Source organism: Arachis stenosperma, chromosome 10, assembly GCF_014773155.1.
Source record: "Arachis stenosperma cultivar V10309 chromosome 10, arast.V10309.gnm1.PFL2, whole genome shotgun sequence".
Taxonomy (NCBI): domain Eukaryota; kingdom Viridiplantae; phylum Streptophyta; class Magnoliopsida; order Fabales; family Fabaceae; genus Arachis; species Arachis stenosperma.
In genome coordinates, this window is record NC_080386.1 from 957,703 (window position 1) to 978,174 (window position 20,472).

Sequence of the window (20,472 nt, forward strand, 5' to 3'; positions counted from 1 at the left end):
AGGCAGCCAACCATTCTCGGGTGCCTCAAGTGCAGCCTTGATGCCATTATGCATGTCAGAGATAACAAGGATACCCTCCTGTGGCGTCACATACGATCGTAGGTTGGACAAGAAGAATGACCATGACTCCGTATTTTCTCCCTCCACAAGGGCGAAGGCTATCGGGAGGATGTTCGAGTTCCCATCCTGTGCTAGCCAACAGTAACGTGCCTTCATACTTGCCATACAAGTGGGTACCGTCAATACTCACGAGGGGCTTGCACTGCCGGAAGGCCTCTATGCAGGGTGAAAATGTCCAGAAAAGACGATGAAAGTACACTGTTGACTCATCGACCTGATCCCCAAGTCAAACAGGAGAGGTCTTCAACACAGTGACTGTCCCAGCCATGGTCGACTGTACCCCTAGCATCCAACGTGGCAACTCGACATACGACTCTTCCCAATCTCCATATATTTGTGCTACTGCCTTCTGTTTTACCATCCAAACCTTCCTATAACTAGGCCTGAACCCATAATCAGCTTCTGTTGCTTGTTGTAAGACATTTACCGTAACCGCAGCATCCGTCCTAACCAATGGAAAAATTCTCGCACAGATAACGTGGTAATCAAGCTAACGGTGATCACTGGAAATAGAGGTCGCCAAGCAAGTGTGCGGACCGTTGTACCTCCTAACCTCCCAAGTGCCCTTTCGTGCACGAAGCGATATGCGAATTAACCAACTACAACCCTTGCCAAACTCCTTGCATTTTCCATGATACTTCAGATGATCCGATTCCAAGACTCTGTACTCAACACCTCGATGGATGCTATAGTCCTTTACACTCAGAACAACTTCATCTTTATTCTGGAATGATTGTCCAATCTGAAATTCTGTAGAAGAACCCCCAATTGTAGCATCTCCGTCCGCCTGTTGACCTAGAGCCTCCAAGTTTAGAGTGGAGAAGTGTGGAGGGTACTGGTGTGTGCCAGAACTTGAAGGCCCATGATGTGCATGTGGATTGGCACCTGTGTCATCATCGCTGTCCCCAATGATATCTACAGGCTCCTGGCCAGAGTCATCGTCCCGCATTGCATTATCTACTCGATCAGGTTCCCCGAAACCTTGAACATCATGAATCATGCCACCATCGGTATCCGCCTCAAATGCCTGCTGCCAGACCCCAGGATTCTCCAACGGTACAGAACCAACTGCCTCCGTTCGATCTAAATCAGCCGCGAAGGAAGGGGATGCGACCTGCGGAACAGATGGTTCGGCCGCAGGCATCGAACTAGACGCACCACCTGCGGCAGTCGAGCTATGAACTGGAGCTGATGCCCCAAAACTATCGACACCAACCTCCAACTTCGCATACAGCTCGTGTATTCTAACCTCCGAAAAACTCCTAATACAATGAAACAGAACCCTAATATCTTCATCATCCGCTAGCACAAACGTATCATACTTAACACCGGTCGAGACAACTGCGATGGGAATCTTGTAGAATAGCTTCTTCACACACTTGCTCCCAAATACCCCAAACTTCTGCAAGATGTTGTTCTTTACATCTGACAAAGTGCTTGATGAACTGATGAATACACTCAATGGTTCTCTGTCAGTGAATTTCACACCATATTTTTTGCTTCTTTTAATTTTCCCAGAGCAATACACTAAGACAAGAAAACTCTATTCCTCACTTGCCATTGTGTGATAATGATCTCTTCCGCAGTTTCACTCTCGCTCATATATATATAGAATTCTTCTCCTCATAAACCTTGGCAGCCTATAAGCGTTTACGAGTTTAAAAAACCCTTCATAAACCGTGATTGGTTATAGGATTTTTTGGTCATATTTCTGCCTTCCTAAACCGTGGTGACCTACCACGGTTTACCTTCAAAGCTTCTCCTTCATAAACCGTTGCAAGCTGGCACGATTTACATGTAAATAGGAAACCGTGGTTAGCTCCCACGGATTACATAATAATAAAAAAGGACATGCACGTAAAGCTTTCTCTCCTTTAATTTATTTAAGTACATTGCCCTAATTAATCTATCACAAATTTAAATTTTATTTAAAAATTTATTATTGATCAATAAATTTCTGTATACACAATTAAAATCAAACCCTGACACTTAAAGCGAGCTAAATATTTCAATTTATTTTATAGTTACTAAAACTCTAAAAGCAACCTTACCAAATAATTTTTTTTCTTAATGATATTTTCAGACAATTAACAGTTTTTTTGTCATTAACACAGTTTTTTTTGAAAAGGCAATACAACAATTTCTGGTATGGGCTTCAGCCCGTCACGGTTACCCATTGCAAAAATGCAGGCCCAAAACAAGTGACCAAAAAGAATGTAAAGACTACAGACGACGTCGTTTCAATGAGTGTAAGTAACATCGCATTATCAACTCAAAGTAGCAAGCGGCAACAGCAATTGAGCTTTTGCATTTGAAGCTTCACACACGAACTCGCTGAACTGAAGTGCAGCTTCTGAAAAACCCTCAATAATGGATTTGATTAAACTTCGAACTTGACACCCTCACTGTTACCATTTTTCACTACAACGACCGAATTCTCTTCCCACTTTTGCACATTTCTATGTAATATTCCCAGAAAGCCCCTTGCTTTGCGCGCCAAGAGAACCTCAGATTCTGAGCCGCTTCTAGAACCTTCTCTCCTCCAAGAAGTATCCTTCGACGACGAAGAAGAAGATGACGAACTCCTTGACGAATTTGAATTTGGTATATACATACACCTTCTTTCTTTCTCTCTTTACGTTATTGAATGGTGTTTTCTGACGAAAGTTTTTATTTCTTTAATTCCGTTTCCCAGAAGCTGAACTGGATGATGATGATGATGTTATTGTTGATGACGGTGACGATGTTGATGTCGGTGCTGGTGAGGATGAAGAAGAGGAGGAGTATGAAGATGGCGATGCCGTAGTCTATGTAAGTTCTTTCGGAATTTCCATTTTGTATTGTTTTATTGATAGGAAAAATAAGATAATAATTCAATTTCATGTTTATTTTTATCTTTGGGATGATTATGGTTTTTTATTTTCAATTTTGAAGGTTGGTGATGGCGGAGCAGGTGGTGGAATCTCCCTTGCTGGGACATGGTGGGATAAGAAGGCACTAGCCATTGCTAAAGAAGTTACTGCCTCTTTTGATGGTGACCTGCAAATTTATGCCTTTAAGACTTTGGTCAATTCCACCATTCTAGTGCGCATTGAAAGGCTTACCAACAAGTTAGTAACATAACACATTACTCCAAAGTTGGCTAACTTGCTATCTATCTATATTGTTTTGTTTTACAGTAGACAAGAGGCAAAATGCTGAGGAGAACTTTGTAGTTTAAGCTGTCTTGAATTTAGTTGCCTAAGTTTCCTAGTTTGTAGAATGTATAATTCTTGATTCACATTTGGCTGAACTTCCTAAAATAGTAAAAATGGATGGTTGGTTTTATTATTTAGTGGTTTTTATATGAATCTTAGTTTTATTTCATGTTATTGTTGTTTAGGGAAGTTCTGAACCTATGTTTAATTGCATGATTAGATTAGATATACTAGGCTGGATAATCCCTAAAGAAAAAATGAGACAGTAACTTTGTTTTTGAAACAATGCATATAGCTATATTAGTGATATAACTATGCATTGCCAGAAATTTCAATGATCAATGGATACATGGCCATTGGTGAAATTTATGAGTTATATATAACGCTTTCCCCTTTAGTGTGTCATTCATGTTTATTGATCTTTTAAGTGTTTTTCTGCCGTCATTTATATTTATTCTGAGGGTTATTTCCTTTGTTTATATCAAGTATACTGAAATAAGTGTGTTAGACTTGGCCACTAGAAGTGGGTTAGTGATGAGGGGTTTGGATAGTTGGTGTGAAAATGAAATCATAGGTTTAAAACTTAACTGCCATTGATGTACCAAAAGATAATGTGTAGATTAAATCTCATTTAGGCTGGATAGATGTGGGGTCATTAATGTAATTTCATCTGTAAAGTGCGTCACAAAGAGAAAGGAATGTTGAATGCAATTTATTAGTTTTAATATTACTACCCCCAGCAAAAAATGGAAAGACTTGAACCTCTATAATTTAAGGAGGGTAGAGAACGTGAATCACACATAATATTGCCTTTTTGTACCTTCCCTTCTAATAGAATTTAATCACCCATAAAGGACTTTTCACTTCATTGTTAAATCAGCTAATGCTATTTGCACACTGCTGATTGCTCAATCAATGAATTTTTTTGCCCCCTTTTTTTTTGGAGATTGGGCTTATCATTGGACTTGCACTTATATCAATATTTTGATAATATTTTTCCTCCCCGATGCAATGTGTGCTTGAATTACCATTTCCTTTTCATCTTGTGCTGAGCTTTGCTATTATAGTGCTACATTCTTAACTGCTGAGGTCTGATTTCCATATACGTTAGGTCTGGCTCCCCAACAATGGAAGATATTGAAGCCTTTTCTACAACCTACAGAACAAAATTGGATGAAGCAGAGATTGCCAAATTTGTTCCTGAAAATTTGAGTTTGGAGGTACCATTTCAACTAACTTACTAGCAGTTTGTTCTATGTTGAATATATATAATGCGAGACTATCACAATCACAACTTGAAGCCCTATGTTATCATATTAGTTCCACTAGTGGCTTAATCAAAGTTTCTTGTTCGTTGGTTCTATGATTATTATCTTAACAAATCTGGCTTTGTGTTACTTTAGGTGTCTTCTCCAGGTGTTGAAAGAATAGTTCGGATTCCAACCGACCTGGATCGATTCAAGGACCGGCCTATGTATGTGAATTACTCCATTGTTAATGATTCTGATAATTCATCTGCAGAAGGTGATGGGGTCTTCAGGCTTGAATCCTTTGACATGGAAACTAAGTGTTGCACGTGGGGTATAGCTGATGTGAGAGTCAACAGAGGGAAATGAAGACGACTGAATAAGAAACAAAGAGAATGGCGTTTAAACACTCCCTTTGATTCATTACGTTTAGTACGGTTGCACTATGATATTTAAATTAATTATTCCCCCCAAAAAAAGTGTTAATGGCATCTCCATCTTCATGTGCAAGTCTGTGTAGATAATTAGGGGAACAGTTCACACATAGATCCATATTTGTTAAATTTTTGAATTTTTGAAACTTGACAAGTTTGAGGTCTTTTCACTGGATTGTAATTTCCCTTTTGTGGATGGTAAATTACAAAACTGGTGAAGAGATATATACTGTATTATGGAATTAATAAACAAACTGAAAGCAGGGGGATATATATTATATATATTATTCCATTCCTTAATTTATGACTCCATCCATTGGGTAATGCACTGCGTTCTAATCTTTATTCTATACTTGGCAGAATCAATTTTCTCCATGATTTATTCCTTTCTCTCTCTATACCCTAGGTTTCAAATTTCTGTTTATTATGATAGATCACTTTAGTTCTGACCCATATAACTCTTTTTTGGATTTTGATCCGTTTTAGTTATGTTTTTTTTTTTTTAATTTACATTGTTAAAGTTTTGGTCAACATAAATATTTTAAAAATGTGTTTAACCACTATAAACATTTCTTAAAATATGTGTTTGGTTTTTGTAATTTCTTTTGTTTCTTATGATATAACCTTTTCAGTGGCGAGAAGGGAAAAAATTAACTAAAAATCAAAGCAACAGAAAAATATTGTAAACATAAGAAAAAATTTTTATATATAGGAATATAAGTGGTGAATTTTTTAAAGATGACTTAAATTATGCGTTATACATTGTTGTGGGTTTTTACAAAACGTCACTTTTGATAATTCAAAAAAGATTCTGTTATGGAACTAACTTGGTATAACAAATTATAGTCAACTGGTTGAAAAACATACTAGTTACATAAAAAAATAAAACAACTCCTTATTATCCCTATTTTGTGAAATTTTAAAATTAAAAACAAAAAAGAGATAATTGAGTTGACTTATGCTATAGTTAATTTCCTAAAATTTGTTTTTAAAAAAATACTTTACAAAATGTCAATACCATCATAACAATGTAAAATACTAAAATAATTAAATATTCTTGTGTTTTACACTGAAATTATTTATATATAAAAATTTTACGCTAACTTTAAATTATATGTAACTATGTAAGCTTATATTATTACTATACATATTCAAATTGAATTGTAAATGGCTGAGTTGTCACTTCCATTTTTTATAGTTCTTCCCCTCTTCTAATATTTTTCTTTTTGCTGTCAAGTGATGTTTTAACAACTGAATTGGCATACCTAATATTAAATCATGTTTGCGTATCTTTCTTCCGATTACATGTTCATGAACTACTAAATTAATCACGGTGTTTGCTCCGGTACAATGATAAATTCATACGTACCGATATATTTAAAATACGGATAAGTAATAACAAGTCACGTGAAATTTATTTTTTACATCAGTATTTAATTTTTTTTTAAATATATATTATATCACCACTTTTACTAATACACCCCTTCAATTAGATTAAAATAAAATATATTTTTTATTTAATTTTATAAAAAATCTTGAACATCTTTCCTTTATTTGATTAGACAAAAATATCCTTTTAAATTAATCAAATTTTAGAATTCAATTAATCCTAATTTTATAGTTTCAAATAATTGAAACAACAAAACAAAAACATATTAAAATGCAAATTGTGCCAGGATGGATTTCAAACAATGCTGGTGTTCGAACGAGCTACCCTTTGAGCTTCTTCCAGGTCCCTAATAAACCTGCAAATTCAAATAAAACACACGACTATAGCTAAGAAATCCAGAACACTAACAAGTTTTGTAGTCAATCAATACAAGAACAAAACTGGAACTATCAACTCAAAATTATTGGCATTGGACATCAAATTGAAAGCCCACTTGGAATACACTAAACATGAAATGACCACTAGTTGAATCAAAACTATTTTATTCACTTCATTATACCTCTTAGAATTGAGTACAGAAGAGCCACCAAGTATAAACCGAATTCCAGGATTGCTGGCATTTTGTAGAACAACACATCTTGACTCCTCATAAGTTGTCCCACCAACAATGAAGATGATTACTTCTTGTGGCCTGCATGTCAATTGTCATGTAATCATTAAATATAAAAACTCATACTATTCCACAATTCTATTGTGTGTGACTTCTAGAAATTCACAAAGAAAATACAACTGCTAGATTTAATAGCAACAAACCTTCCTTGTTGAAAGTGATTTCCAACAAATGGGTAGTCCACATCTCTCAGCCGTCCTTTGACTATGCTTTCCATGGTTTGGAAAAGAAGGGGTTGGTGCTGGGTATACACATTCTCAACACCCTGCAGCAAATCTCAAAACAGAAGTTGTTTAGAGTTGAACTTAATCTATCAAAGATAGGGCATGGTAATCATAATACTTCTGTGCATACCTTCAACCCACGGGCCATATTACGGGCAATATTCATTAGATCTCGATTTCCAAAAAGATCACCAGTTCTCTTGTCAACACCTGCTTGCTTTAAAAGAAACTGGACGAGCTGTTGTCTCAAAAACAAAATATCGATATCAGCAACTATTGCAGGCATGCATAGCCACATTATTTATTTGTAAAGAGGTACTTTCCATCTATTTGCAGTTCTTCGCAATTTAATCTAGTTAACATATATTTCTATTCTCTGGAATCCAAAACCAAGGATATAAAATGACAATAGGACCCAAAATTGACTTTACCAAACACACTACTTCTCCAAAGTTTAAAACATGGACAACATCCACTAAAAGATTAAGGACAGGCAATCATGCCTGAGGATAAAAGGATTCAAGAAGAAAGCAACATCATAGATTAATTTACCCCAGATTTATACTTGGCAGATCGGGAAGCCAGTTTGTTGAAAAGCTGCATTAACTGAACAGGGCTATCCTTCTCATATCGCAAAGCATATAGCATGACTAAACGCAGCCGGTCCACATCTGATATGCTATCATCATTTAGTAGATTTGTCACTGCCTGAAGATAGTACATTGAAACAGAAATTGTCACTTTTGTTAGTCTAAACTCCAAAGCCATTGCCAGTACATATGATAACAATTAGAAACATCGAGAAAAAATATTGGGGGAAGATAATAAGACACTAAAAAAATTGCTTTATGTATCTTGTAATCTGCTAGTGTAAGCATGGGTTGTTGGCCAAGGGAAAGGAGTCCCCGATTGCAGAACGATGTACCTCAACAGAATAAATTTTTACCCCATTAACAAATCAACTCTCCATGAAAACAATATGAAGCTTATTAAGGCAACGAACAGAATAATTACAAGATAAAATATCCTTTGAGATGAATGGTAGCACTGAAATGAGCAAACTACTATAGTTGAATTTTATAATTTATCATAACCATACAAAGAAACATGCATTAATATTTAGAGCTTAAAATAAATTAAAAAACATTGCACCGCCAGCACCGCTCAAAAAGAATATCCCCCTTTTTTCATCTCCAAAGAACCTTTTCTTTGAGTGAGAGAGAATACATTAGACCATCACCCAATAACTCTTGAAGTTTGAGCAAAAGCAAAGGAAATTTTGCTAATCATTAATACATACCTCAAATGCAGCCCCTTGTCCTCCATTGCAAGCCAGTTCCTGTTCTGTTTGTGAAATTGTCATAAGTTTTCGCTGTTGTACTATCTTGCTCATTTCTGTTACCAAAGTCACATGCTTTGACACATTCCCATGCATTTTTCTGTACTCGGGATAATTGTCAACAAATTTGGCCATGTCCTCTGACAAGAGTCAAACCATAAATCAATTAATTACATACTATGCTGCCATGTATAAAAATAGGTGTAATAGCAGAAAGAATTTTATTATTCTGAAATATGAGACAATTATAAGTACAAACCTATCGTTTGGATGTTCTGGTTGCTCTTTGACACTTGCTGAAATTCATCAACCAGCCGCTTGATATTCATACCTATATCTCCAAAATTCTCATACATGTTGGCTTTGAAAAATGAATCTTGTTCCGACGACAACACAACCTCCTGCAACAGCAAATAGCACAATATTTCTTTCAATTTGTATAAAATCTAAACTCGAAGATATTGCTAACGTGATTAAACAGCATAAAAGTCTCTCTAACCTCCTGATCCTTTGAAAATTTATCAATGGATTTCAAGTCCACCTTGTTGTCTTGGATTCCTATCAATTCATGAACCATAGCCTGGAAAGTATAAGGCCACAAACAAGAATTACTTTATGAATAAACAAACTATTAGATAGCTAAGCTGTAAGATTGTCAGTAAGCACTGACTATAGCATTAATCCCATAGATACCTGATAGGTCCATTGATTGAGCAATGGGGTTACAGGATCATCTCTCCTGTCAAGCACCAACAACAGTGGTGAAACTTCTGTTCGCCTAAAATCAAAAAGACCACTTTCTTCTTGGTACATCAGTTTCTGTTTGAAGCCCATTAATGTAAATTAGTATTTACTACATATGCATGATAAATTATAACACATAGGGATACACATATTGCCAGATAAAACAACAATAAGATGGCTACATCTGTGGCAAAAGTATGCCTAGAGATATGCATGGTGAGTTCAGAAAAATGAAAATTAAAAAAGAAAAAATAATAAAAACACATGCAAACGCACCTTAAAAACATGCAAAAGTTAAAATGCATAAGATTGTCTAACATAAACAGAAAAATAACAAATAATATATATTATCTACTGAGAAAAAGTGACTACATATTTATGTCAAAAATTCTACTCACATTTGCTTCGTGTGCTATTCTTTTGGCAATGTCAGACGTCCTTTGATATCTAATAACTGGTCTCCGTTTTAATGCCAAAAAGACAGCTGCTACACCATCAACAACCCGATCACAGAAGCGTTGCAGTGTTGAAGGATCCACCACAGCTGGGAGCATATAAATATAACTTGAAGGGATGTGCAAAGTGAAATGATAAGGATCAACTGCAACAAAGTCTGCGTAGAACTCCTGAATGATCGTAACAAAAACTACATCAGAATTAAACTTCGCAATACAAATCCTAGCATTTGAGATCACATATTTACTACAAAAAGAGATGGGGGGTTCAAGGGTTCCAGCACAAGAACGTGTGCAATCATCCATCATCATAAAACGGATAGATAGAAAAGTTCCCATGTTTACAGCGCAAGCAAAAGCAGTTACCTGAACTTGCTGGACAGCTTCATGTTCATCTGAATCAGCAAGTATGTGAATCTGAGTGTCCTTCAATATGTTGGAGAAAACTGTAAATTTCAGAATGCATTCACAAAGTGTCTTCGAATCAATATGAGAAAAAAAAATTATCACTTCAACTAGGGAAAATATACAAAACGGAATTCCTAAATAGGGCTTGCTTTATATATACTACAGCATCTGTAAAGATTTAAAAGACCTACATAGGTGATACTCCCCAAATCTAGGAGCGGCGAGCTGGCGGCGCAAATGCTGGATGTTCTCCGTCGTAGGGCGAAGGAAGTAAACAGCCTTGAGATGCGACATAAGCTCCTTCGACTTGGTTATGGAATCCACCAACTCCACCAAGAACACTTCCTTTTGAAGAAGCTCTGACTGTGAATACACAACGCTCACAATACTCACCTACACCATCAATTTCACATTTCACATCCATGTTGTAGCTCAACACCATAACCAGCAACACATATTTACGAGTTTACAATCATATGGAAAAATGAACGCCAATATCATAATTGAAACAATGAATGAAGAATTATATCAGAGAAAATGAATTGATTCGTTGAGATCGTGGTGCGTACCGTTTGGGGATCGAGGATTAGGACCTTCATGCCAGAGATGTCCTGCAGCATGCGGTTGACGTAGTCACGTGCAGAGGACGTGAGCACCATTTTTTTTGTAGTGGCGACTCGAATAATATGGATCGATCTAAGTCTCAGTGGAGAGATTATAATCGAAGATGATTAACACTGTTGAATTCGCCAAAGGGTTGCAAATCTGGTAGAGGGGTTGCAGAATTTCAGATCCACCACCACTAAGGACCAAAGACGACGAGTCTTAAGCCTTCGATTCTAAATGCACCGTTTCAGGCGTAGTTAATTGCCGAGTAATGCTGTTGATCCCAAATTTTCATTGCACTGGCAGCATTGCAACTAGTAAAAAGTAAAGGTTCTGAAAACCGAACCGGTCATCGAACCGTTCTAGTGATTGGTTCGCTGGTTTATTGGTCCAACCGGTTCAACCGTGGTTCAATTTATAATAAAATAATAAATAAAATATAAATAAACACACCAAGATTAACAAAAATCAACTATATTTAACTAAGATTAACAAAATTTTCAAACATAATTTTAACAAGATAAATTAACAGTTTTCAAACCAATTTTAACAAGTTCAGCACAATGATTAATAGCAAAAAAAAGGATCAATTAGAAATTATCAAACCACATTCATTTTGTATGCCAAAAAGTTTTAACATGGAAAGCTTTATTGCAAGAATGCAAGTCGGTGTGCAGGTCCTCAGACAGCTAATCAATACAAACATTCAAGTAAAAAGAAAAACAACACAGCAACAACACAACAAAGAATCAAAGGAACATTTAAAACACAGCAACAACACAACACCTATAGGAATATTTAAAACAAAGCAACAAAGAAAGAAATATCTAAGAATCAGCATTGTTGAGAACAATAACTTGAACGTGTATGCTTAAAGAATCAAAGGCTAAGTTTCACTGGGAAATTGAAGAACACCCAAACGAAGGAAACTTCAATAACAGCTTAAACCAAAATTCACAATCCCTTTAAATTGAAGCAGCAAGCAACTTGAGAACTAAAGCAAGGTTAACAAGGTTAAGCAATGAACTAAATCAGCGTTATTTTAACAAAGATTAACTGAAATAAATAAACTAATTATTCAATGATTCAATCCAGAATAAGAGAACAGTATAATACACCACAGGAGCAGAGCTAATTAATGATTTAAATTTCAATCTGAGTAGCACTAACAGAATCCAAAAAAAAATAAATATTCCAGCAGAATCTCAAAAAAATCATTTAATAATGCTTCAAATGGGTGTTGACCCGTATACGAATGGTGTTGCTGAATGAAATGATGTAGAACCAACAATTAATCATACTTCAAGTAATAACAGCAAGGTTTAGAAGTGAGAACCAACAATTAATCATACTTCAACAATTATTATTACAACAAATTAGGTTTATACCTAGGGTTAGTGGAAGACAGAGAAGAATGCAGAGCTGGCGGCGACAGGAACAGTGGCTGGGGTGGAAGGGTCGAACAGAGCTGGCGCCGGCAGGAAGACACTCGCGACGGCAACTGGCGCTGGCGGTGGCTGCGATTTTGACGGCTGAAAAGAAAGCTTGTTGGGCGAACGGAAAGCTGGCACCACGGGTCTGTGCAGGTGAGTGACTTCCACGGACCTTGCGACAGCGGCGGTGGCTGGACGGAGGTTGCGCCGGAAGCTCGCGGGGGAGACTGAACGTGGTGAGACCGTGAGAGCGAGAGGTGAGAATGAAGGGAGGGGAGGCTCGAGAGTGGGTGTGTGCAGTGTGGGTGTCTGGGTGAAACAGTCTTAGGGTTCCATTTGGGGGCCAAGCTGCAAAACGCGTTTTTAACTTTTTTGGCAAAATTCAAAAACCGGCCGGGTCACAGTTCGGTTCGACCGACCGGTTCCCGGCCGGTTTGACTGTCTAACTTCGGTTTTTAAATTGGACGGTTTTGTTTATTGTCCAAACCAAGGTTCTGAAAACCGAACCGGTCATCGAACCGTTTTGGGTACTGGTTCACTGGTTCATAAGTTCAACCGGTTTGACCGTGGTTGAACCGTAAAAACCGTTTTATAATAAAATAATAATTAAAATATAAATAAGCACATGAAAATATAATTATAGTCTAATCTAAACTTTAAAATATCATTCAAATTAAAAGTACTACATAAACCAAATGTTATAATCTCATTCAAATACAAATTCAAAGTTCAAAAGTCAACAAACAACCAATCAAACATAACATAGCAGCATCAAAACGATCCAAGTTTGTCATCAATCATCAAAATCCTCCATAATTTGCTGCAGATTTGCCTCATTGAATTGTCACAAGTGCAAATAAATAAATGGAGATGCTCAACAACAATCAAACCTTCATTTCCACTACATTAATTATTCTTACAAAATTCAAAACTAGTGGTACAATTTCTTATAAAATAAATGTCACAAGTGCAAATAAATAAATGGAGATGCTCAACAACAACTGGCACACAATTAAAAAAGAAGACTCAATGAATTGAAGAACTGAACATAATATAATGTAGCCATTCTTATCTTTAATTTGTCGATCCAACCACAATTTTAATTTTCTCTTAGTCCTCACTCTGTTCTACACTGAGAAAATGAGAAGCATTATTTCAAAACTTGTTCTTATTATTTTTGTAACTGTAACACTTGATCATCATGTTGTGGAATGCCGCACTCTTAACACTCTGAACAAGTACAACATCTCAGGTTCAAAAAATTCTTTGTTCACAAAATCAGTTCATATTTCATCACAGTTTCATGACTTTCATCACAGTTCACAGAGTTCACAGTTTCATGACTTTCATCACAATCTAGCAGTTCACAGTGTCACAAAATCAAAGATCACAAAACCATGTCACAAAATCAGAGTTTACAAGATCAGACTTCACAAAATCATGTCACAGAATCAGAGTTAACAAAATCAGATTTCACAAAATCATATCACAAAATCAAAATTCAGTTCACAAAATGAGTTCAGAAAATCAAAGTTCACAGTTTCAGAATTCAGAGTTCATCATGTCACAAAATCAAAGAGCTACTCAATGAACAGAGTTCACAATATCAGATTTCATCACAGCATCAGAGACTCAGAGTTCATCACAGTATTCACACTTCACAGTATTCAGATTTCAGAGTTCATCACAGTTTTCAGAGTTCATCAAAGTATCACAGTATCACAGTATTCAGAGTTCATCACAGCTACTCAATGAACAATAATAAGTTCATAACTAAAATTTCAATTACCTGGAACTCGAAGGCTTTCTCTCAGAGCTCGAAAGGAACCTTCAGGCTTCAACGCGGAGTCGAGTGGTGACGGAGAGTGGGAGAGTGGGAGACAGACAGCGACGCCGACTCGAGTGGTGACGGAGCTCACTTCGCGGCGGAGCTCACTGCCGTGTGGCCGTGTGCGCCGGTGAGAGTGATGGCGTTCTCTCCTTCTCTCTGAAGTCTGAACCTTGATGAACGATGAGAATGGTGATTGGTGAAGCTGAACTGTGAAATGGGAAGGGCGAAGGCATTACCGCATTAGGGATTCAGATTTGAGATCTCACTTTCAGAAAATCAGAAGAGAGAAAGAGAACAGAGAAGAAGAAGACTACCCTCGCTCCCTCAGCGTTGCCGTTCATCACATTGTTTTAGCCATTTAGGGTTAAACTTTTCCAGAGCTCCAAACGGCAGCGTTTTGCTGCTGTGCTCAAAAACCGGCCGGGTAACGGTTCGGTTCGACCGACCGATTACCGGCCGGTTCACCGATTTAATTCCGATTCTTAAATTTTACGGTTTTTTTCATTGTTCGAACCATTTTAGCTTCCAGTTCACGGTTCGACCAGTTCGACCAGCCGATTCGAACCGATTTTCAGAACATTGGTCCAAACCGTATTTACTAACGGTTTTTGATTCGACCGGTTCGATCGACCGGTTCAAACCGATTTTCAGAACATTATTATAGAAAGCTATATTTTTATTTCTTCTTTCCGTGTTTATCTTGTTATTCCTTCTTTCTCTTGTATGTTGTTAGAGAGATTGGGCTTGTTTAGGTGAGCTTTTAAGAAAAGATCTTTTTTCGAATTATCTTTTTTTAAAAGATCTTATAGAAAAATAAAAGTAATTTTATGTTTGGATATCTTATGTAAAAAGGTCTTTTTATTTATCAATTATGTTTGGGCATAACAATATAAAAGTACTTTTTTGTTTATTTATTACATGAAAAACATCTTTTTTTTAAGGAAAAAAGATCTTTTAAAAAAATATGTAAATTACAACTTCTCAAAAAAGATCTTTTTTTATTTTACTGGTGCTTTTACTTTTACTACTAGAAATTTGCCAAATACGTTAAAAAATAAAAAAGATCTTTTTTCATTGAAAAACGATATTTTTTTAACAAAATAATGACGCTCAAACATGCACATTGTCTCCTCAAATATTTACTTTTAGATTTTTTTAGTGTCCTCTTTCTACAACTTTCTTTGTAAACTCTATCGGAATTAGGGTCTTCCATTTGTGTATACTTATTTTTCCTTATAATTTTGCGAGGTGTGTGTTCTTCGTCGAATGATATTAGTATTAGTGATGGTGATTGTTAAAATATTTTTTACAAAAATATTAGTAATATATATTTTTCTAAAATAAACACGATAAATTAAATAATTTTTAATAATTAAAATCTTTTGTTATTATTTAGTATAGCGACTCAGCTTCAATTTTCTTGATTGGTAAAATGTCTTTGTGATCATATAATTTTGATACCCGTCTTGATGTTAAAATAATTTAATTTGATTTCAAATATAAGCGTTAGATTACAAAGATTTTGTAATTGTGGTGGTATTTGAGTGTTATTGCCATTTTAAAGGGTTATCAGATATGTATCGGAATCAAATTTTTTTGGTTTTATGTCTGTAGAATTGATTATGGTGACTTATTTCACAAAAAATTTATTTTAGTTAAGTGATTCTCATAAAGTATTACTACTGATACTATGTGCATGTTTGGGCGCCATTATTTTGTTAAAAAAAGATCTTTTTCAATGAAAAAAGATCTTTTTTTATTTTTTAACGTGTTTGGCAAATTTTTAGTAGTAAAAGTAAAAGCACTAGTAAAATCAAAAAAAGATCTTTTTTGAGAAGCTGTAATTTACATCTTTTTTTTAAAAGATCTTTTTTCCTTAAAAAAAAGATGTTTTTCATGTAATAAATAAACAAAAAAGTACTTTTATATTGTTATACCCAAACATAATTGATAGATAAAAAGACCTTTTTACATGAGATATCCAAACATAAAATTACTTTTACTTCTCTATAAGATCTTTTAAAAAAAGATAACTCGAAAAAAGATCTTTTTTTAGAAACTCACCCAAACAAGCCCTATATGTCAAAATATTAAAGAATCAAACCTGAACGGCCTCTATTACTTCATTTTTATACTCTAATCTCGAAACTCTGTTAGTGTCATCAGTCATTATTATCAACTAGAATAAATTCAGACAAAATGAAGTCTATCAGATCTTTTGCAATTTGTTGGATTATAAATTGATAGCTTGCAAGTAATATAAACGGAATAATTAATCCCGTTCAATATATCTTGTTTTCTTCAAAGTGTAAAGCAAAATGTAGAATAAGATAATAAGTCAGTGATAAATCTAGAAATGTTCTGAATTCAAGTGTTTTACACACATTTCAAATACCAAATATTGCACATATCAAAGGTGGCATGAATATGTCTTCTGAGAAATGATGATTTTCTTGTAAAAGAGTTACAGAAAAATGTTTCTTACACGTCTTGGCCAATACATAAAAAACAGAGAAGAATGTGGAGAAGCAAAATAAGCTAAGTCATAAGTGTTTTTCACTGCAACCAATCCTTTCAGAATGAGATCCAAGTTATTATTGTAATGCATCCGTACCCCAAAGTTCTTGCTATATAAATTCAATTAAGCCATAACATCAGAAAAGAACATAAGATCAGATAAAAACATTCTGAAAAATATTCATCAATTGATGGCATCTTCTCAGCCAAATATTCATTTCAACTTCCCTCAGTTCCCTCCTCCATCACCATCCCACCCTTTCAACTATCCGCCACCGCCACCCTCACATTGTTTCACTCCTCCACCACCATCACCGCACCACCCTGTGCTTCCACCACCATACCCAGTTCCAACACCACCCAACTATCATAGTGATTGTGTTTGTATCCTTTGGAGGCCTTTTGTTCCTTTCAGTGCTGGCTTTTGCTCTGTTTTGCCTGATCAAGAAGATGAAGAAGAAGAAACAAGAAACTGATATCATCCATTTTGATGAGCACAGGCATTTCACTGAAGCCATTGTGCCTGGCCCTTGTGGTGAGCAAGTGGTGGTGCTATCAGTTGACGATGATGTCCACATTGACGAAGAAATCATCAAGAATGAGGAATTTGGTCATGCTTTGCAGGAAAAACAATCATCAACTGCCAATGAAGGCAATGATCCTTGAAGCCCTGATCATGATCATCAGCAGAAAGCTTGAAAATAAAAGACTTCATTGAAAGATTTGTGTGTTATTATTGATCTTAATCTTTCACACTTAAAGCTGTTTTTTTTTTCTTCTTTCAATGATATCCTCCTTGTAAAAATTGACGAATTCTCAACATGTTGATGCTGTATTATGTATAAAATCCTATGTTGATAAGACCATAAACGGTTGCATTTTATCACACATCAACATTAACATGCCAATTTGGGAACTAAGAATTCAGACATGCAACTATATCACTGAGATAAAAGAAATGCTAAAAATGTGACAAGAACAAGAATTTGACAACAATATTTTTATTTATCAGAAACAGAAACTACACAATGGCAGTAGGAAAAGGCCTATCATTCATTCTCTACATTCAAAATCAAACTCCACAAACTCGATAACTTTTAAAAGGGATTACAAAAGACGTTTATTTTTGTTTTTTTCTTTTTCTTTTTCTCTGAAAGAGAACCGTCCCCTATCAGGGACAATTTCCTCACTGTTAAGCTTATTCATCCATCCGAATGATGCACCTGATGGACTCTCCTTTCAGCATCAAATCAAAAGCCTTGTTAATCTCTGAGAACGGAACAGTGTGAGTGATGAATTTCTCAAGTTCCAACTCCTGAATTATAACCAATGAAGGGATCCATTAGCAACATGAATAAAAAAACATATCAACTTGTTAAGACTACAATGAAGAGTTTAGTATAAAAAGCTTACCCCTCTCATGTACTTCTCCACAACATTAGGAAGATCGGTTTGGGGTTTGTAGTTACCATAGAAGGTACCCTTGAGAGTCCTCTCATTCAAGAAGTTCGTAGGATGACTTTTGAAAGCATCATCTTTGCTTGGCACACCAACAAGAACAGCAACACCCCAACCCTGAAAAGGGAAGAGAATATTTAAGTTTCAGTATTAGTAAATAACTTATCATAACAACATTATAGCAACAAATTAAAAAAAGAACAAGTTCTGATTCAATTACATCATGGACACATTCAAATGCTGAGATTATAGCTTGGATGCTGCCAGTACATTCAACAGAACGATCCACACCTCCATTGGTCATTTCAGCAATTACCTGTTGAGCAACATTAACATCTTAGTCTTTCTTCCATGAAAGTATAAATAATTATGGAGAAAAACTTAGAATGAACTAACCTCTTGTACAGGTTTGTTATGATCTTTTGGGTTCACAAATTCATTAACCCCAAACTTCTTGGCTGCCAACAATAGTAAAATGAGAAAATACCATTAGTAAGTGAATACAATTTGTAGTTTTGGGAAACTTGCTCAATTTATTCTATGCTTAGTCATCTATTACATTTGATTCAAAGAGAATGGCATTATACCTAATTCGAATCGGCTGGAAACTAAATCAACCCCAATGATTCTTGATGCACCAGAAATCCTTGCCCCTTCAGCAGACTAAAATTTGGATTGAAAAAAGAACAAGAGTCACTACTCACTAATGCCCTTGATCCATAGCTATAAAAACTGCAATGCAAAGAAAAATAGAGGGTAACATACAGCAAGACCAACAGCTCCGAGTCCAAAAACAGAAACAGAAGAACCAGGTTTTGGTTTTGCAACATTGATAGTGGCACCAAGACCTACAAAACATGAAAATGAAACTGAATTGTCAGAGAAGAGAATCACCAACAAACAAAATGTGAGGAAATATACTAATCTAGGATGATGTTGCAAACCTGTGCAGATTCCACAGCTGAGAACACAAACTTTGTCAAGTGGTGCTTCAGGGTTGATCTTTGCAACACATCCAGCATGAACCACAGTGTATTCACTGAATGTGGAGGTCCCAACAAAGTGGTAAATTGGTTTTTCCTTAATGGAGAATTTTGATTCTTGATCATGGATCATGACACCCCTGTCAGTGTTGATCCTGAGAAGGTCACACATGTTGCTCTCCTCCGACTTGCAGTGAGGGCATTCGCCACACTCTGCGGTGAACACAGGGAGGGCATGGTCACCTGGTTTCAGATGAGTCACTCCCTCTCCTACACTCTCCACAATCCTGCACCATTACCAATATCATTGTTCTTTAACTTTCTTAATCTTGTTTGATATAATGTTGTATAATGAATGAACCAATGTACATGGTAAAGAATCACAGAACTTAATACAAAGAAGTTTATGCTGAGGGATTCAATTCTTATGACACTCAGTTTAAAAAACAGATGAGAATAGACATACCCTCCAGCTTCATGACCAAATATCCGAGGAAATAATGGAGTCTGGCCCTGAAATTGGGAAAAGAGATAGAAACATATTAAACTCTTGGGATGCATAAAATAATCATATCATCATAGCTATAATAATAATAATAACAAAGAAAAAAAATTTGAGAAATGAAGAAACAATCATAAAGTAATCCCTATTCCCTAGTCAACTTGTGATCAAGCTACATCACTATATAAATTTCAAACCTTGGCTTCCCAGAAGTAAACATCGGTGTGGCAAAGTGAGGTGTAGAGAATCTTCAAACAGATTAGGTTTCTTGGTGTGAGGTTTAGTACTTTCGATTTGAGGATTGATTTTTATCGATCAGTGTTCCTTGTGAGGCCTGGTTCTGTGCCTAAGCATTCACCCCAAAGGATTAAGACAACATTGAGATTGGACAAGATTGATGATATTAGCCATGAGTGGATTGATTCAGATGTTCTAATATTCAATTCAGGTCATTGGTGGACAAGGACTAAGCTTTTTGACATGTAAGTAACTAGTAACTTAATTTTTCCAAGTTATAGGTTCATAAATTGAAGATTTGATTTACTCCATGGCATGTTTTGTTTTGTTTTTGTTTATATGTGATTCATTGCAATTTGCATTGCATTTGTGATTGATTTTCTTCCTTGGAGAATTCATGCTATAGTTGCCAGTTTGTTACTAAATGAGTTCCAAGGAGATAGATAGTATTCTTGGAAGCTTATAAAATGAGTAAACACCCAAATTATTCCCAACAAATTTCAGATCGAACATGTCTCTTAACAATTTTATTATGAGATAATTTAGTTAAAAAAATATTTATAAGACAACTTAGTCTCCTTTCAAAACAACGGAGGGACCAATCTGTTTGATAAAGTAATTCTTGAGGACTTCTAGAGTAATAATTGTCTTTTGGAGCAAAGTATCCCAGTTGGAGT

General features: G+C 35.7%; 3 protein-coding genes and 2 pseudogenes across 7 annotated transcripts; 2 read left to right on the plus strand and 3 right to left on the minus strand.

The window, feature by feature from the left end:
• Window positions 1-346: 346 nt before the first annotated feature.
• LOC130955367 (uncharacterized) lies at window positions 347-1,722 on the minus strand. The gene is made up of 3 exons (XM_057882206.1): window positions 1,679-1,722; window positions 666-1,565; window positions 347-566 (listed from the first exon to the last, which is right to left on the minus strand). The coding sequence occupies exons 1-3, from the start codon at window positions 1,720-1,722 to the stop codon at window positions 347-349; spliced, it is 1,164 nt and encodes a 387-aa protein (XP_057738189.1).
• An 803-nt stretch (window positions 1,723-2,525) lies between these two features.
• On the plus strand, window positions 2,526-5,257 carry LOC130955368 (uncharacterized; annotated as a pseudogene).
• A 1,230-nt stretch (window positions 5,258-6,487) lies between these two features.
• On the minus strand, window positions 6,488-12,590 carry LOC130955786 (vacuolar protein sorting-associated protein 45 homolog). 5 transcript variants are annotated; one of them, XM_057882753.1, is made up of 14 exons: window positions 12,223-12,590; window positions 10,798-11,067; window positions 10,420-10,621; window positions 10,187-10,266; window positions 9,764-9,991; window positions 9,315-9,440; window positions 9,121-9,201; window positions 8,881-9,022; window positions 8,583-8,761; window positions 7,835-7,990; window positions 7,413-7,520; window positions 7,202-7,323; window positions 6,948-7,079; window positions 6,488-6,743 (listed from the first exon to the last, which is right to left on the minus strand). In XM_057882753.1, exons 2-14 carry the CDS (start codon window positions 10,885-10,887, stop codon window positions 6,683-6,685), a joined length of 1,707 nt encoding a protein of 568 aa, XP_057738736.1. In that variant the 5' UTR covers window positions 10,888-11,067; window positions 12,223-12,590; the 3' UTR covers window positions 6,488-6,682. The 5 variants fall into 5 exon arrangements, with proteins under 5 accessions (XP_057738736.1, XP_057738733.1, XP_057738735.1 ...); XM_057882750.1 differs by having other exon boundaries at window positions 10,798-11,133; XM_057882752.1 differs by having other exon boundaries at window positions 10,798-11,148.
• Window positions 10,956-17,281, plus strand: LOC130955369 (protein TRACHEARY ELEMENT DIFFERENTIATION-RELATED 6-like). Its single transcript, XM_057882207.1, has 2 exons — window positions 10,956-10,996; window positions 16,822-17,281. The coding sequence occupies exons 1-2, from the start codon at window positions 10,956-10,958 to the stop codon at window positions 17,279-17,281; spliced, it is 501 nt and encodes a 166-aa protein (XP_057738190.1).
• Window positions 17,282-17,600: 319 nt separating this feature from the next.
• Window positions 17,601-19,801, minus strand: LOC130955361 (alcohol dehydrogenase 1-like; annotated as a pseudogene).
• Window positions 19,802-20,472: the final 671 nt, after the last annotated feature.

Coding starts and splice junctions, on each gene's coding strand:
- LOC130955367 (XM_057882206.1), bottom strand. CDS start 1,722: ATGAGCGAGAGTGAAACTGCGGAAGAGATCATTATCACACAATG. Junction 1,566..1,678: donor GAGATCATTATCACACAATG/GCAAGTGAGGAA, acceptor TGTATTCATCAG/TTCATCAAGCACTTTGTCAG. Junction 567..665: donor GGCACTTGGGAGGTTAGGAG/GTACAACGGTCC, acceptor TCCATTGGTTAG/GACGGATGCTGCGGTTACGG.
- LOC130955369 (XM_057882207.1), top strand. CDS start 10,956: ATGATTAACACTGTTGAATTCGCCAAAGGGTTGCAAATCTG. Junction 10,997..16,821: donor GCCAAAGGGTTGCAAATCTG/GTAGAGGGGTTG, acceptor GCATCTTCTCAG/CCAAATATTCATTTCAACTT.
- LOC130955786 (XM_057882753.1), bottom strand. CDS start 10,887: ATGGTGCTCACGTCCTCTGCACGTGACTACGTCAACCGCATGCTGCAG. Junction 10,622..10,797: donor TAATCCTCGATCCCCAAACG/GTACGCACCACG, acceptor TTGATGGTGTAG/GTGAGTATTGTGAGCGTTGT. Junction 9,441..9,763: donor GAATAGCACACGAAGCAAAT/GTGAGTAGAATT, acceptor GGCTTCAAACAG/AAACTGATGTACCAAGAAGA.